The sequence below is a fragment of the Pygocentrus nattereri genome, chromosome 6 (genome assembly GCF_015220715.1).
Source record: "Pygocentrus nattereri isolate fPygNat1 chromosome 6, fPygNat1.pri, whole genome shotgun sequence".
NCBI classification, from domain to species: Eukaryota; Metazoa; Chordata; class Actinopteri; order Characiformes; family Serrasalmidae; genus Pygocentrus; species Pygocentrus nattereri.
The window spans coordinates 31,074,857-31,091,192 of NC_051216.1; the positions used below are offsets into that span (position 1 = coordinate 31,074,857).

Consider the following 16,336-nt stretch of genomic DNA (forward strand, 5'->3'; position numbering starts at 1 on the left):
TGACCACCCTGTGAACAATTCCGACTGTATGTTCCTCTAGACTGGAGCATTTCCCTTAAAACCACTTATTACAATTTATGGATTTAATTATGAAGAGCTTATGAAAAGTTGATGTAATTAACCTTTAAGCCAATAGACAACAGACATATTTCTGCTATTGGAATAAAAAACTCAATAGCCCATAATCACAGGTTTAGACCGCCTGCTTATGCTGTGGCACGTTTTTTTTGTTCTTGTAATCTTTAGTAATGGTAAGTAATTTAGTAATTTAGTAAAAGATGTTTTTCTCTGCTCCGTGTTGGAGGGGAAACCATGCATTTTTACTCCTTTCTCCAAGCGAATGGAGCATTTCCATGCAGCAGAGCAAACCATGGTGGTGACTATATGCAAGGAGAAAAGGGCACAGACAAACTGCTTGACATGCTATTCACGTTTGAGTTAATTAGAGCTTTATTTAATGAATTCACTGCAGTAAATAAGTGCATAGTAAAAAGACAAGATACATAAAATATATGTTTACATGTGTACGAACAAATGTAAATAGGTATTTTATGTATGTCCTGTCCCATCTGGATGTGATGTTTTTAAATAGCAGATTTCTGCACATACAAGCTTCTTCTGTCCTATCTGACAGTTTACAACAGTCATTAAGATTATTTAGGCTCTCAGTTACTGTGGGATTACTGAAACCACCATGAATGAAAGATATGTTAATGTTAGAAATCAATCTCATCTGTATTTTGAAACATTCTTTCCCTTTACTTACATCTAAACATTTTAATAAACATTAGGATATGATTGCTCTTAACTACCAAACAAGTAATAGCAAAATAATTATAATACAAAAAAACATTCAAAGCAGTAAACAACAGCAACATCCTCTGTAACCGAGGTAGTGCTAGTCTAAAATATACACTGCTCAAAAAAATAAAGGGAACACTTAAACAACACAATATAACTCCAAGTAAATCAAACTTCTGTGAAATCAAACTGTCCACTTAGGAAGCAACACTGATTGACAATCAATTTCACAGCTGTTGTGCAAATGGAATAGACTACAGGTGGAAATTATTGGCAATTAGCAAGACACACTCAATAAAGGAGTGGTTCTGCAGGTGGGGACCACAGACCACTTCTCAGTACCTTTCTGCTTTCTGGCTGATGTTTTGGTCACTTTTGAATGTTGGTGGTGCTTTCACACTCGTGGTAGCATGAGACGGACTCTACAACCCACACAAGTGGCTCAGGTAGTGCAGCTCATCCAGGATGGTACATCAATGTGAGCTGTGTCTGCTGTGTCTGTCAGTGTAGTGTCCAGAGGCTGGAGGCGCTACCAGGAGACAGGCCAGTACACCAGGAGACGTGGAGGAGGACTGTAGGAGGGCAACAACCCAGCAGCAGGACCGCTACCTCCGCCTTTGTGCAAGGAGGAACAGGAGGAGCACTGCCAGAGCCCTGCAAAATGACCTCCAGCAGGCCACAAATGTGCATGTGTCTGCACAAACGGTTAGAAACCTCCATGGGGATGGTATGAGGGCCCGATGTCCACAGATGGGGGTTGTGCTCACAGCCCAACACCGTGCAGGACGCTTGGCATTTGCCAGAGAACACCAGGATTGGCAAATTCGCCACTGGCGCCCTGTGCTCTTCAAGGATGAAAGCAGGTTCACACTGAACACATGTGACAGACGTGACAGAGTCTGGAGACGCGTGGAGAGCGATCTGCTGCCTGCAACATCCTTCAGCATGACTGGTTTGGCAATGGGTCAGTAATGGTGTGGGGTGGCATTTCTTATGTGCTCGCTAGTGGTAGCCTGACTGCCATTAGGTAACAAGATGAGATCCTCAGACCCCTTGTGAGACCATATGCTGGTGCGGTTGGCCCTGGGTTCCTCATGTGGCTGGAGTGTGTCAGCAGTTCCTGCAAGATGAAGGCACTGAAGCTATGGACTGGCCCGCCCGTTCCCCAGACCTGAATCCGACTGAGCACATCTGGGACATCATGTCTCGCTCCATCCACCAACGCCACGTTGCACCACAGACTGTCCAGGAGTTGGCGGACGCTTTAGTCCAGGTCTGGGAGGAGATCCCTCAGGAGACCATCCGCCACCTCATCAGGAGCATGCCCAGGCATTGTAGGGAGGTCATACAGGCACGTGGAGGCCACACACAATACTGAGCCTCATTTTGACTTGTTTTAAGGACATTACGTCAAAGTTGGATCAGCCTGTAGTGTGTTTTTCCACTTTAATTTTGTGTGTGACTCCAAATCCAGGCCTCCACTGGTTAAGAAATTTGATTTCCATTGATTTTTGTGTGATTTTGTATTCAAGTATTCAATGAGAATATTTCATTCATTCAAATCTAGGATGTGTTATTTGAGTGTTCCCTTTATTTTTTTGAGCAGTGTATCAACGAGGCAAGTAACGCTAGCTGTTAATTCCTCAAATTTTACTTAAAAATCATACTGATGTAACTACACACAGGTCAGTGTGCTGTATAAATAATGTAAATCAATGCATTTATTGACTACTATTAATCAAAAGTCCCGGTTCTGTCGCTCTTTGTTTGTTCAAATTGCTCGCCAAGTGAATCACGTGAGAATGAGCGGCTGCACTGCATTGTGCTTCATTCAAAAGCATTAAACTCTCCTGAACACATCAAAGTGAATGGGTGGAGCTAAACTGCTATAGGCTGAATTGGCTGATATATGTTAATGTGCTTATTTCTAGCATGACTGACTAAGAAACAAACAGCTTCGGTTGATTAAAAATGCAGATGAACAACATTCAGTCCTCACTAGGAGTAAAGAAAGGAACACACCTTATCCTTAAACCCTTAAACCACTGGCTACCAGCATGCCACAGCAGAGACTTTAACATACTATTACTGGTCTATAAATCGCTCAGTGGAGCAGGAGCGGCATCAGTTGTCTGATATGCTGCAGTGATATGAGTTGACAGAGAGCATTAGAAGAGCTCCCACATTAAAATGTTAAAATCTAGGCTGAAAATATCTGAGCAGATTTCAGCTCAGTTTAAAACACTGTTAGCTCTACTGCACAACTCTTATGTAAAGGCACTTCGTTATCCTAATTTATTATTTATTTTTGATATTTAACAAAAATATGTATTTCTTCTCTTTTGAATATATTGTTTCTCGTCGTGTTTTAATCATGTTTTTATTTCAGCTTATTACCTTCTTTATAGGTAATATAATGTCTCCATCTGGTGGCCATGAAGCAGCCTGGTGGGTTCAGTTTATAGTCCGCAGAGAATAAGACATGGAAGTGAAAATACCCAACGCCAACTCATCAGTTTCATTTTAGAGAACAAAGAGATTAAACGGAGTAAACAATCTTTGAAATGTTTTGTACATAGTCCAAGAGTTCTTAAGAGTTTGTATGAGCAGCCATGTCCTCTTTTGCGGTATTTTGCGGGTGTGGTCTCTAGGGCTCTAGCCTTTTATGTACTTGTAGTGTCGGGTGTGCTGGTGAAAGCCTATAGTATATATTACTGTCACATCCTGCTCATGAGCGATATCTGCCTTACACTTTTGCTGGTTCTGAGTCAACTCTCAACCTAGAGACTGGCACAGTAAAGGTGGTGGCAGGACATGACTGAAAAGATCTAACTGTTTACCTTCCACTCCGCCCTCAGTTCTCACGGAGCATTAAGGCTGACAAATGAACGTTTGTTAACGCCTCTGCATTTGGCATCAAAAGAATGAACTTTGGCACAGAGCTCTGCCAAAGTACTAATTCATTAACGTGTAAGTATTTGACTTAAATGGAGGGTGGCCAAAAATAAGACTGTGGTATATAGTATTCGGTCTTTACAGGAAAGTCTGTTTACTTGGTAGCCATCTTTGTAACACCACCAGATACTTATTTCCAGCCGCTTAAAACCAAACTCCTATCTCTCTGAATGGGGAGAGACCAATATACTCATAATTATCTGTCAAGTTACTGTTTAAAAACATATTTGGAATCACCAGTGAAATCTAACCAAAGAAATAGTTTGTAGAGTCATTTTTGGCTTGTTCTGGATGCTGCGCTTGATGCACAATGAAGGGAGGGGGTTTCCACCCTATGAGCCCTTTTCCGCTGGCAGCATAACCAGCGAGCTGATTGGCACTTTTTATTAAAGGGCATGATATCCTCTGAGAACAAACACTGTGTTGAAAGTTACAAACTTTGCTATTCATAAATTAACCAGTGGCCGGTCTCCTCATTTATAATGTCTCAGACCAAACCTGATACTGGGCCTTCGTTAGGCCTGAACATGTAATACATGTCAGATCGTCATGATGTGTGGTGCATGAGTGGTTTCAGAGAGGGGGTTCACTGCAGGTGAAATTCACACTGTGTCTATCTGTCCCTTCTTAATAGTGAATTTAGCTACTTTAACCTCTTTCTGAAATTGCCCCTAATGGCCGTTCTATTGGCGGAATAGAAATCGACTTGGATATTTGTAATTAATATGATCAGAATATTTTCTCCCCATTGTCAGATTAATTGGGATACTGTAGTGACTCTGTACTGAGCTGCTAGCGGGCAATACATGGTGAAAGAAGAGGGAGAACCCCCAACTGTGAAATCTATTCACACATCTCCACAAAGATGGCCATGTCAACAAAAATCAGTCAGCATAACTCCAGGTTTCTTCATGTCAAAAAATCGTGTACAGCTCCTACAATGTAAAAATAGCACTTAAATATTTACATATTACAAATAAACATACTTTTAGAAATGCTGACTTGTTTTCTCATCTATGACGATGAAACATTTGGTTTTGTAAACGATACACATTTACATCAACAACAAAACTCCAACATTATTGAAAACAAAAACAGGCTACTGTGAAAAAGGGTTATAGGTGCATCCATTGCTGACAGTCAGTTGTGCACACACAGCATATATAATCTCCATAGAAAACGACTGTCAACAGAATGGGATGCTCTGGAGCAGCAGCACATGAAGCTAAAGTGACCATGATCAAAGCCCATCATTAGCCATCGCAGCACTGAGCTGTGTAGCAGTGGAGCTGCATTCTCTGGAGTGATGGAGCTCCAATCAGTACCTTAAGGATAAGTTAGAGTGGAGTTTGCGATCCAGAACTGAATAGAACTGAACAGTAGCTGATCTCACCAAAGCTCTAGTAGGTGAAACAACATTCAACATCTAGTATAAACGTTTAGTTCTCAGAAGAGTATAGGCTGTTACTGCAGCAAAGAGAGAACAAACTCCCTATTTATACCCTGATTTTGAAGATACATTAGATAAGTAGCTGCATTTAGTATGTGAAGCTTATGTTCTGCTAATTGCAACAATCAGCTTATGCCAGCTTACAGATAAATCAGATAAGACCCAGGTGTAACAATATGGAAGCATTAAAAGCAGGACGTGTGGTCATAACAGGAAATAAGCAGTCTTATGAACTGCACATACAAAGACTCAGTCGCTTCTGCTTCGCTTTCACAAGAGAGTTTTGGTGATGAAAAGAAATTTGATCATGATACATAATATGATACATGATAACTGATCTGTACCTATTCTGTTGTGTCCTGATAAAAGAGAATAACTTGTGTTCTGCCGAGGTTGAATTTGTGAACTATGATAAATTTAAGTGTAAAAATCACTTAAAATAATAGAGCTCACCACATGCAATAACTGTCAGAAACATTGTGAAATTCATCATTATTTGCAAACAACTGAATCAAAAGTGCTCTCAGGTCTTTATGATGTTGTGATGGGGTGTGAAAAAAGTTCTGAATGTTTATGATGTCTAACATTTTTTGGATCAAATCAGAACAGCTTCATACTTTTTAAATGACCCATATTCTGCATTTCTCCTGCATTTCTTTTTTTACACCGAGGTCCACTTATAACATTTGCGCTTGTTTATGTACAGTTTTAATTCATTTTACATGATCATTTTTCAGCCTGTCCTTGTCCTTAGTATTAAGCAAGATGCTTTTGTTTTTGTAATGCACTTCTGATTGGCTGTTCAGTACTGTCCCACATTCAAAAAGCAGTGAAGGCTGGAACACCCAATACAACTTCAAATGGGTGGGGCTAAACCGTTAAGTCTAAAAAGACAGGTTATGTGTGCAAATGATTTGGTTTTTCACAACATCACAAAAAAATACATTCAAAATGGGCTGTTTTTGCAACATACTTTTCATATATGGACTGTATGAATCTGGACATGAACAGTACATTTTGAAAGAGGTCTTTTATTCCAAAGAAAAGCCAGGAAATGTTTGTTGTCCATGATATGGGCCCTTTCACTGATAATTTAGCACTGAAAGTTCTCCCTGACCAGGTGGGAAAACCCTCTCCAGAGCACAAACACACTTTCTAATGATGTTCTGGTTAGAGATGTGGTCATGAGGGAAGACAGGTTGGTGTACACCATCAACCACTGAGGGTGTCACTAAGATTGACAGCAACAATGTATATTAGCTACACATTACAATACAAAACATCATGTGGCGTCAAAACAAGGAGTGAAGGAATGAATAGGAAATGCTGAATAATGCATTCTGTCTTTTAAAAGAAGAGCAGCTTTTTGTTTGGTTCACTGATCTGGGGTTAAACTAATTTGGTGTGTAGGATGTCACTGTTTCTTGGTGGTTTGGGACTGGGTGTGTGCTCGTTTAATGGTTACTGTGGCATGATTTGCCTTCCCACATCCTCACAGCAGCGCTACAACTACCAAACAGAGAAAGGGTAAAAAATAAATGAGTGGATTTACTTGATACAACTTAAGTATGGCAAAAACAAAAAAAAATGTAAAATGGCATTTAGGTAACAAGTGACTGCATCACATGACATAGCATTGCTGTGCAGAAAAAACAACAGTTAATGTAAAGAAACTGAATTACAAGTGAGCTTAAAGCTTCAACTGATCCATTCATCATAAAATTTTACAAAAAAATTCCTAAAAATGTAGACTTTTTAGACAGTATTTATAGGTTAGTTTATTAAAGTCAGTACATATATAAACAAATGTATGTAAAAATAAATAAAACAATTAAGAACTCCTCTTTGAACAATAATCATATTAATTTCTATGCATATCATAAATGTAAACATGTGTTTTCCACCCGATTGTTAGTAAACCTGTTAAAAAGTTAAAATGTGTGAGAGACTTGGCTGGTTGAGGCCCCAGTGAGTTGAGTTAAGCATAAAATACCTATTTCACCTTTTTTTTCACTCTGGTCATTTTTAGGCGAATTTCACTTTTCATACAACCAGTGAATTTGAGAAGTTGCCGATGACGCACTTCCCCTCCCTGGAAACAACTTATAACAACTTGTTTCCTGACTCTTAACAGTCAGACACACCAGCGGCCTGTAACACACACGTGGCAAGCTGTTTGTTCATTCTGAGGTAAGTACGCTTGAGCCCCACTCAACCACAAACAAGTAGGCACCTTCTGAACTTCATCCGTTTGTTCCCGTTGCAATAATGAAACATTTACATACATAACTGATTCATGCAAAATATGATATATTAGCGATTTTAGGAAATGCTTTCAATTTTGCAGTTTGTAGTCATTGTTTAGCATTGTTGATGGTGATTTTTGGGGCTAATAAGTTGGAATGAGGAATCAGCAGCTGGCATGTGGGCGTGGGATGTTATACAGTTGTATGCAGATGCCCCTGGTCAAATTATATTTCATTGATTTTCTAAGTTAAGACATATTCTACTAACTTCTGCACATTTTAATGTATAATTACTGTTTATTTGCAGAGTAACACACACGTGGCAAGCTGTTTGTTCATTCTGAGGTAAGTACGCTTGAGCCCCACTCAACCACAAACAAGTAGGCACCTTCTGAACTTCATCCGTTTGTTCCTGTTGCAATAATGAAACATTTACATACATAACTGATTCATGCAAAATATGATATATTAGCGATTTTAGGAAATGCTTTCAATTTTGCAGTTTGTAGTCATTGTTTAGCATTGTTGATGGTGATTTTTGGGGCTAATAAGTTGGAATGAGGAATCAGCATCTGGCATGTGGGCATGGGATGTTATACAGTTGTATGCAGATGCCCCTGGTCAAATTATATTTCATTGATTTTCTAAGTTAAGACATATTCTACTAACGTCTGCACATTTTAATGTATAATTACTGTTTATTTGCAGAGTTTAACATAATTAACATAAAATATAAAATGTCTTTTAGCACGGCCTATGCTAATTTCACGGCATGTTGCATATTGTATGCTTTTTGCTCCCAATTTGTTAAACAAATAAATAGAAATTTATGTAAAGAAAAAGACCACGATCATTATTTTGTTTGTTTTATTGTAGTTCAGTTGTCTTGCGTAACTCAATCTCTTTTTAGCCTTTTATAACTGGCAGATTACTAGAGGAGGTTTTCTCTCCTACAAGTATGAATCACAAAAGACTCAATAATGTGGTTTCACTGATGACACTTTTAACACACATCTCTCAGTTTATGCCCTTTTTGTGGGCCTCTGTGACTGAGTTCTTTGCATTTGTGTGGAAGTAACTCACATGAAAAGCAGTGAAACAGACCTCCTCTGTTACAGCATTCTTGCGGTCCTAGCATGGAACAGCATGTCCTGATGAATACAAATGCGCAGGCTGTCATATTAGTGAAAAAAATAAAAAATAAAAAATTAGAGTGAGAATTTAAGCTCCAGGCAGACTGCTACAAAAATACGCCATGCATAGCCTATTCAGCTACCAGGCAGGACACACCCCATTGTTTAGTAGGATGGGTTTTGAAACAAACTTATGATCAGACATCTGTAGTTGATGTCAGAGAGCATGTAAGCTTAGTCGGAACATATACTGGACATATAAACAGCTAAACTGCACATTTATAACCTCAAGCCTATCAAAAAAATCAGTGCAGCAAGGATGACGTAGACACATAAAAACTATTGTACACTCAAAAAGCAGCTAAAAATGTGATGAAATGTGGGTGTAAAAACTCCCTTGCCTACCACGCATGGTCAATATGAAACAATATAGTCAGAAAAGAAGTGAAATGATGCTAACTGAACGTTAAGCTTCCGATAAGCTGAGATTTCTTTACTGCGTATGCCAGTTGCACCGTGTGGTTAAGCACAACTACAGGCAAATATACGTGCAACGTGAGAATCTAACCAACACCCTTGCACATCCTGTTCCTTCATGGCTCTGCACTCTAACATACAGAAGAATTTCAGGTTATACAATCCATTGAAATTGTGTTAAACACTCTCCCAGTTACTTTTTGGCATGAACTGAAGAAGATAAACATATCTGCTTAAGTAGAGCAAAGCATTGTAGTATAACTCTTATAAGTTTATCTTTCTTGTTTAGCAAAGAGCCTTAGCTCTTGAATAAAGTTACATTGCTTAAACATGGTCATTGTCTCATAAAATCCAGACAAAGTCACAGGTAGAAAAAATGTAACACATTCAACACAGTGAAAAGCGGATGTTGTTCACACCCGGGAGACTGTGGTCTGAAGTGTAATAAAGTAAGTCTGTCTTCTGTCTGTTTGAATAGATATTCGAAGAAAAGACCCCTAACCATGGCTGACAAAGCTCCAAACAACAGTGGCAGCAGATTGGACAATGAAACTCTGTCTATACTTCAAACCAAATGGTCTAGTGATCTTACCTCAGCCATCTATGCCATTGTGACTCTGGTCAACCTCTGTGGAAATGGCCTTTCACTGTGGCTGCTGCTGGTCCGCACCTCGCCAAAGACCCCTTCCATCATATTCATGATCAACCTTACTATCACTGACCTCGCCCTGGGCTTAATGCTTCCCTTCCAGATCATATACCTAATGCATGGCTACAACTGGACCCTGGGCTCAAGCATGTGCAACATCCTCACTGTAGTCTTCTTTGCTAACATGTACTGTTCCATTTTGACAATGACTGCAATAAGCATTGACCGCTACATGGGCATAGTGCAAGTAATGCGCTTCAGGGAGCGCAGACAGAAGACCAAGTATGCAATTGGTATTTGTATGGTCATGTGGGCCATTGTCCTAACCATTCTCAGCCCACTGGAGACCACTGATCTGACGTTTTATGTGCAAGAGCTCAACATCACCACCTGCTTTGATGTTCTGAAGAAGGACATGCTCCCAACAACCACACATTGGGCTGCTTTCCTGTTTGCATTGTTTGGTGTGCTGTTTCTCTGCCCCTTCATCATAACAGTCTACAGCTACATCAGGATCATCTGCGCGCTGGTCAGCAGCGCCAAGAACATCCAGAAAAGGCGCGCTGTGCACCTGGCATTCACAGTCTTGTTCGTCTTTGTCGTCTGTTTTGCACCGAACAACATCTTGCTTCTGGCTCATTCAGTCACCAAACTTTTCTTTGACAAATCTCTCTACATGTACTACAAGCTGTCCCTGTCACTTAGCTGCATCAACAGCTGTCTGGATCCATTCATTTACTATTTCGCCTCAAAGGAGTTCCGTCGAAAGATGAGACAGATGTTGAGGCTGCGAAGCCTCAGCACACTAGATAATGAAATGACTGAAGGCCACAGAGAGAGCTTATTCTCGAATCGTACTGTTTCTAACGGCAATGCTGAGGATGGAAACATAGAGAACCGCACTACTCCGGGTGAGGAAAGCTTCTAGTTTAAAGTCCAAGGCCATATTTTTTCACAATTGAATTTGCACTTGTTTTTTCATGTGGTCTCATGTTTTCGTTTTTGTTCTGACTTTCCTCAGCTGTTAAGGGGAAGCTGGCCTGCTCATGTGACTTTTAAAAACAAATGCCAGGATATCAATATCGCTGTTTTAAAATCTTCGTGTAGACATTATTTACAAACCATCACATTAAATATTTAAGCTTTTTGGAGCTATTTTCATGTAGCATGTGAATATTTATTCTGTAGTTCACTGGGATCATTCTTTCCCACACTGATTTCTTTAAAAATATATATTCTGCAGCAAAATGTATTAAAATCTTTATTTGGCAGCTATCTAAGTTTTGCTATTTAATTATGAATAAATTATACATAAATTATAAATATACTGTTCTGTAAAAAGTGTCCATTTACCAAATGTAAACATTATTTGGTAGAAATGCACTAAGAATCTCAGGGGTTTATATAGTAGCTCTTACCAAAGCATTCAGATGTATTAATTGTGTTTTCTTGCTTTATTTTGTGTAAGCTTGTTATTGTATCTCAAATGTTTTTTTTCTGATGATTTTTGATTATATTACAGTATCGTGGAAATCAATTGTAACATGTTTTCACAATAAATCCTGCTTTTTTAAATAACCTTTTGTTTTTTTCATACACCCTTAGTCATGAGCACAGTGCACGAGGTTAGCCTGCCAACTGCCACGAAAGCCAAGAACTTTTAGTCTCCTTCTCACTGTTTCAAAATACTTCATATGGTCAGCTTTCACTGCATCCCTTTTTCTGAAGAGTGCCACTGCCAGGTCACACTTCAAACTTCCTCATATTTGCCCTTTGTACTAAACATTTTGCCTTAGCTAGAGCCAGGAGGGTAGAGACAACTGAAAGCACACCTTGAAACAGGACAGACTTTATAAAACATCAAGCCAACATAAAATGATAGTGCTTAGTGAGGCTGCACTAAAACTCTGACAAAAACATTTCATATTTATCAAAATCTGAGGCAAAACCAAAGAGCATCCCACTAGAGAGAAGTTCATAAAACATGGCACATTAGACATTTATAGAGCCCTGGCCATGACAACCCTTCTTAATGGAAAAAAGATATGACTACGACTTTGTAATGCATGGGAACAAGATAATCTGTGGCCATGACTTGTAAGATGGCGCACCGATTTTTACTGCAGCACTGAGAAACCTTGGTTTTGACTTTCTGCTGAGACACTCGCTTTCTACTTCATCTAATGTTTAGATCAAAAAGAGTAAAAAGTGGTTGAAAAATGAGAACAAAAATCTCGGCCTTGTTTCAGCAAGTGGCCATGAGGTTTTATCATGATATCTGAATCAGTCCTCTCAATTTGCTAATCAATGCATGAATTGCAGATTATAAATACAGAGCAGGTTCAGACATGATGAGTCCAAAATATGCATTAAAGTTATGCTTTGTCTTTGCTGTTATTTGATTGGCTACAAAATGTCAGACAAGCGCTGTCCCCTTGCACAAAAATTGGTTGGTTATCTACCCTGCTGCTTGTGTAGGTGCACCTGTAAATCGAGGTTAGCAACAGCACAGCAGGCAGAATGAAGCAGCGAGTCATCTGCCAGAAACCATCAACCAATACATGTGTCACATTCATTTCTTGGTTTTTAACACTTTCTTTGAAGTGAATTGCTTTTGAAACAAGAGCCAGGTCATTTGGAGCAGACTTAATTTACTACTGGTTGTTAAAATCTGTAATAAGGTAGACAAATAGAAGCAAATATTTATAAAAATATAAAAATGAATGATAATGGCATTTTATATATATATATATATATATCAACAGTTTAATTTTAAATAGGCTTCATTCATAAAATGCTATCCAATTAAAATAATATATACATATATATATATATATATATATATATATATATATATATATATATATATATATATATATATATATATATATAATTATATAATTTATTTTTTAATTGGATAGCATTTTTTGAATGAAGCCTATTTAAAATTAAAATGTTGATAAATCCACAACTATAAAGGAATAAAGGAAATAAAAAGATCTTTTAAAAATGACTGAAAGAAATGCAAATGTAAATATTTTAACAAACTGAAATTTATCATCAAGGTTTGGGACAGACATCTCAATAGCAAGTGACCAACAGTAATTTTGTACATATTTATCTTATTACTATATCAATTAATGTGTGATCGCAATTTAAACTCATTTGGCAAAATGTTCCTTAAACAGATACAGGTGATATATTTTAACAAGTGATACTTTTAAAAATGTAATTAAATTTGTATTAAATATTAATTCAATTCAATTTAATTTAATTTAATTTAATAAAGAGCAATTTTCTTATGTATAAAAAAGTAAGCAAACCAAAAAAAGTAATTCAAATGTGTCAGTTAAAATGATTAGAACACCACTGGAGAAAATTTTAGAGGAATTTAAATCTCAGATATTTGGTCTGGTTTGCTTTTTGATATTGGAGAGTGTGTTATCATCAACCCTAGATTCAAAGAGCTCTCTGAGGCCTTCAGAAAGAAGTTGTAGGTCATCTACAAGCAGAGAAGATTTTTAACCACTGCCAAGTTGCTCAGGCCAGACTGCCCCAACAAATTTAACCTAAGAGCAGACTGTAAGATACTAAAAGAAATCTCTAAGAACCCAAACATATCATTACAGCACCTGCATGCAGCACTGTTGATGTAAAACCGCATGTATACCATTAAAAAAAGACTGCACAAATTGACCTACATGGGAGGTGCGCCAGGAGGAAGCCTTTGCTCTCTAAAACAACACTGAGTAAATACTAAAGTTTGCTAATGAATATTTGGTCAAGGATTAGAACCTCTGGAACAAAGATAAAGTTCGTTCACAGTAACAGAAACTATGTTTGGTGAAAACCAAACACGTCATTTGATCAGAAACAACTCACACCAACTGTAAAGCTCTGTGGAGGAAATGTTACGGTTTGGGGCTGCTCAGTGCCGGGCCAACTTGCAGTCATTCAGACTATAAATTCTCTTTTATACCAGAGGGAGATTGAAAAGAGTGTAAAAACTTTGAAGCTGAAGATAACGATCCCAAAACAAGTATTATCACTAAGGAGTGGAATGGCTTAGACAAAGGTCATATCTAAATGTAACCTGAAACTCAGAGAAATGCTGTGGGTGGATCTGAAATGGACTGTATGTGCAAGAAACCCCTGAAATATTGCAGTTGACAGAATTCTGCATGGAGGAGAGGGCAATCACTTCTCCTAGTAGATGTCAGAAACTAGTGGACAATTATAGGAAACGTCACGTACAGTTATTTCTGACAAAGAAGGAAATACCAGTTTATGAAACCAGGGGGTGCTTACTTTTTCAAAAGACAAAAAATGAAAAATTATATCGGTTATCTTTGTTTAAATAAATGCAAAATGAAATTCTCTTTTTTTTTCGTTCTATTACACAAAAATTGTACAAGCAGTTTTACAACCGCAAAAAAGTTATTTTAAAGTATATTAAATTAAAATGAAAATCAAAAACAATGATTTGTAAATTTTGACCCGTATTACACTGAAAACAACGCAACAGCAAGTCGTCAGTACCTCAGTTTAAACAAAATTGGGTTCTTTCCTCACTTATCAATACACTAGGTGGTCAATGAAGATCAAAGATTATTCCATTCATAGCCCAATGTTTTTTGATCACTTGACATGTTAATATTAATAATAGTTCAGCTGCTGTGTGGCAGTCATAGGCATATATTAAAGCAATAAGCCACGAGAGGCAGTGGGTTACTGCAAAACCCTTCCCTGTGATAAACTCGCAGTGATGCACTGCCTCAAGAGGCTTACAGTTTATATTAATAAATATTAAAGTACACAAAGTTTTAGCTAATTTTTTAAGTTATTATTATTAATAATCGACATGATGTATTCCATCAAGAAATGTAGTTCATTTAGAGTACAGTACAATTGCTAAGCAACCATTGACAATGAATGAACAGAGGAACAACTTTTTTTCATATAACGGTGAACATATGTAACATAGCGCTGTTGAATGCAAAAACTTTCCGTTTCTAAGTACTTTTTGGTCACCAAACTACCACCGTGAGTCTTCTGCAAGTCTGACGATGCCACTTTTCTCACGCTGTGGCTGAATCTCAAACGCCTCCCTGCTCCCTACATAGTGCACTACGTATGAATTTAAATAGTGACTCTTGCACCCCAACAATGCAAAATAGATAGATAGATAGATTCATTCATACTCGATAAGCAGTGCACTGTTTGACAGCACAAGCTAGAATGCCTAAACTTAATGTTACACAGCACAGTATTTAGCTAGGGAGAACAGAGATGTTTGGGATTCAGAGTTTGAAGCATGTAAACCATTTAAATGACATTCTTTAGACTTTTTTCTTGCCATTTTTCAGGTAATCATATCGTGAGTACTTTAATTCAAGCCTGTGACATTAATGTTGATGGTGAACAACAGCACATTTTGGAATTGAAAAATTAAATCAAATAAATTTTATGACAGTTGAAATGAAGAAGAAATATAGAAAATTCTGCGCTACATTTAGGTCACTATTCACACTAATGCAAATTTGTAAAAGTGACGAAGTTGAGGGCAATTTTTTTTCAATTTTTTTTGTTTGTTTTTGAGTCTTCCTTCTGTTGAAACTTGTGCTCAGACGACTGACAGGAGGTTTTTATCTACTGATCAGAGTCTGTGCTGGTTCAAGTACATGCTGTCACTACAGCAAAAGAGAGGTAAAAGCTGTGAGATTCTGAAATTCATACAAATATTGCTAAGATTGCACGGTTCAATCAGATTGTTATGCTTATATTATCATTTTAATGAAAGATTTTGTATTCAGTTAGAAAGAAATGCAGAATGGAAGTATTTTCACTAGTGGTCTCAGACGTTTTGTCCCCACTGTATATTTAATAGGCTAAATGCTAACATTCTAACACTGTTGTAGTGTCAGCACGCCTGCGTGTTTTCTCTCTTTTCCCCTCTGCCTGTGTGCTCGACAAACTGCGCGTTGCTCTAGCTGCTCCCTCATTTGTCATTTGATCTCTCATTTGAGGTTTTGCTTATACTGAATTGTTGAACTGTCTAGCTCGTTTTTGCTCCTGTGTGTCTGTTGTTATTTCACTAGTGTTGTTAGTTTTGTCCAGTGGTTTTGTCTCCTTATTGTGACATTATTGTTTGCTCTGGTGCTCTCTCTCTCTCTCTCTCTCTCTCTCTCTCTCTCTCTTTCTCTCTCTCTCTCTCTCTCTCTCTCTCTTTCTCTCTCTCTCTCTCTCTCTTTCTCGCGCTTTTCTCATACTAATCTCCTTGGACTGAGAACAGGTTTCATCAGTGGTGTCAAACTCAACCGTTAGAAGAGACACGTCAAAAAATCGAAAAAATCTGTGGGCCAGCTGTGTTTCTATTTCATTTCTACTGAACGTTTTGCCATGACCCGACCATACCAGACTTGGCCCTCTGGCCGTGTTTGACACATGGGGGTTAGACTGTGCGCATGCCTACGTCCCGCCACATAGGTAAATGTTCTCTAGGCATACTAGGTTAGAGGGCAGGTGCCATCCCCTGCATTTTTGGGTTTTAGCCTACTGTAGTCAGTTTAGCCTAGTTTAGCCTACTGTAGTCAGTTAGCTTTGCTTCCTGTGGTGGTAGTTATGT

The 16,336-nt window shown here is 38.2% G+C and overlaps 1 protein-coding gene across 1 annotated transcript; it reads left to right on the forward strand.

The window, feature by feature from the left end:
• The first annotated feature begins 7,350 nt into the window (after positions 1 to 7,350).
• p2ry8 (P2Y receptor family member 8) lies at positions 7,351 to 11,289 on the forward strand. The gene is made up of 4 exons (XM_017695166.2): positions 7,351 to 7,396; positions 7,760 to 7,797; positions 9,541 to 10,622; positions 10,733 to 11,289. Exons 3-4 carry the CDS (start codon positions 9,566 to 9,568, stop codon positions 10,768 to 10,770), a joined length of 1,095 nt encoding a protein of 364 aa, XP_017550655.1. The 5' UTR covers positions 7,351 to 7,396; positions 7,760 to 7,797; positions 9,541 to 9,565; the 3' UTR covers positions 10,771 to 11,289.
• The last annotated feature ends 5,047 nt before the right edge of the window (positions 11,290 to 16,336 follow it).

What these genes read in the sequence shown, in the direction of transcription:
- p2ry8 (XM_017695166.2), top strand. Translation starts at nt 9,566, where the DNA reads ATGGCTGACAAAGCTCCAAACAACAGTGGCAGCAGATTGGACAATGAA. An exon ending in AGAGAACCGCACTACTCCGG is followed by an intron (nt 10,623 to 10,732) that starts GTGAGGAAAGCT and finishes GACTTTCCTCAG; the next exon opens with CTGTTAAGGGGAAGCTGGCC.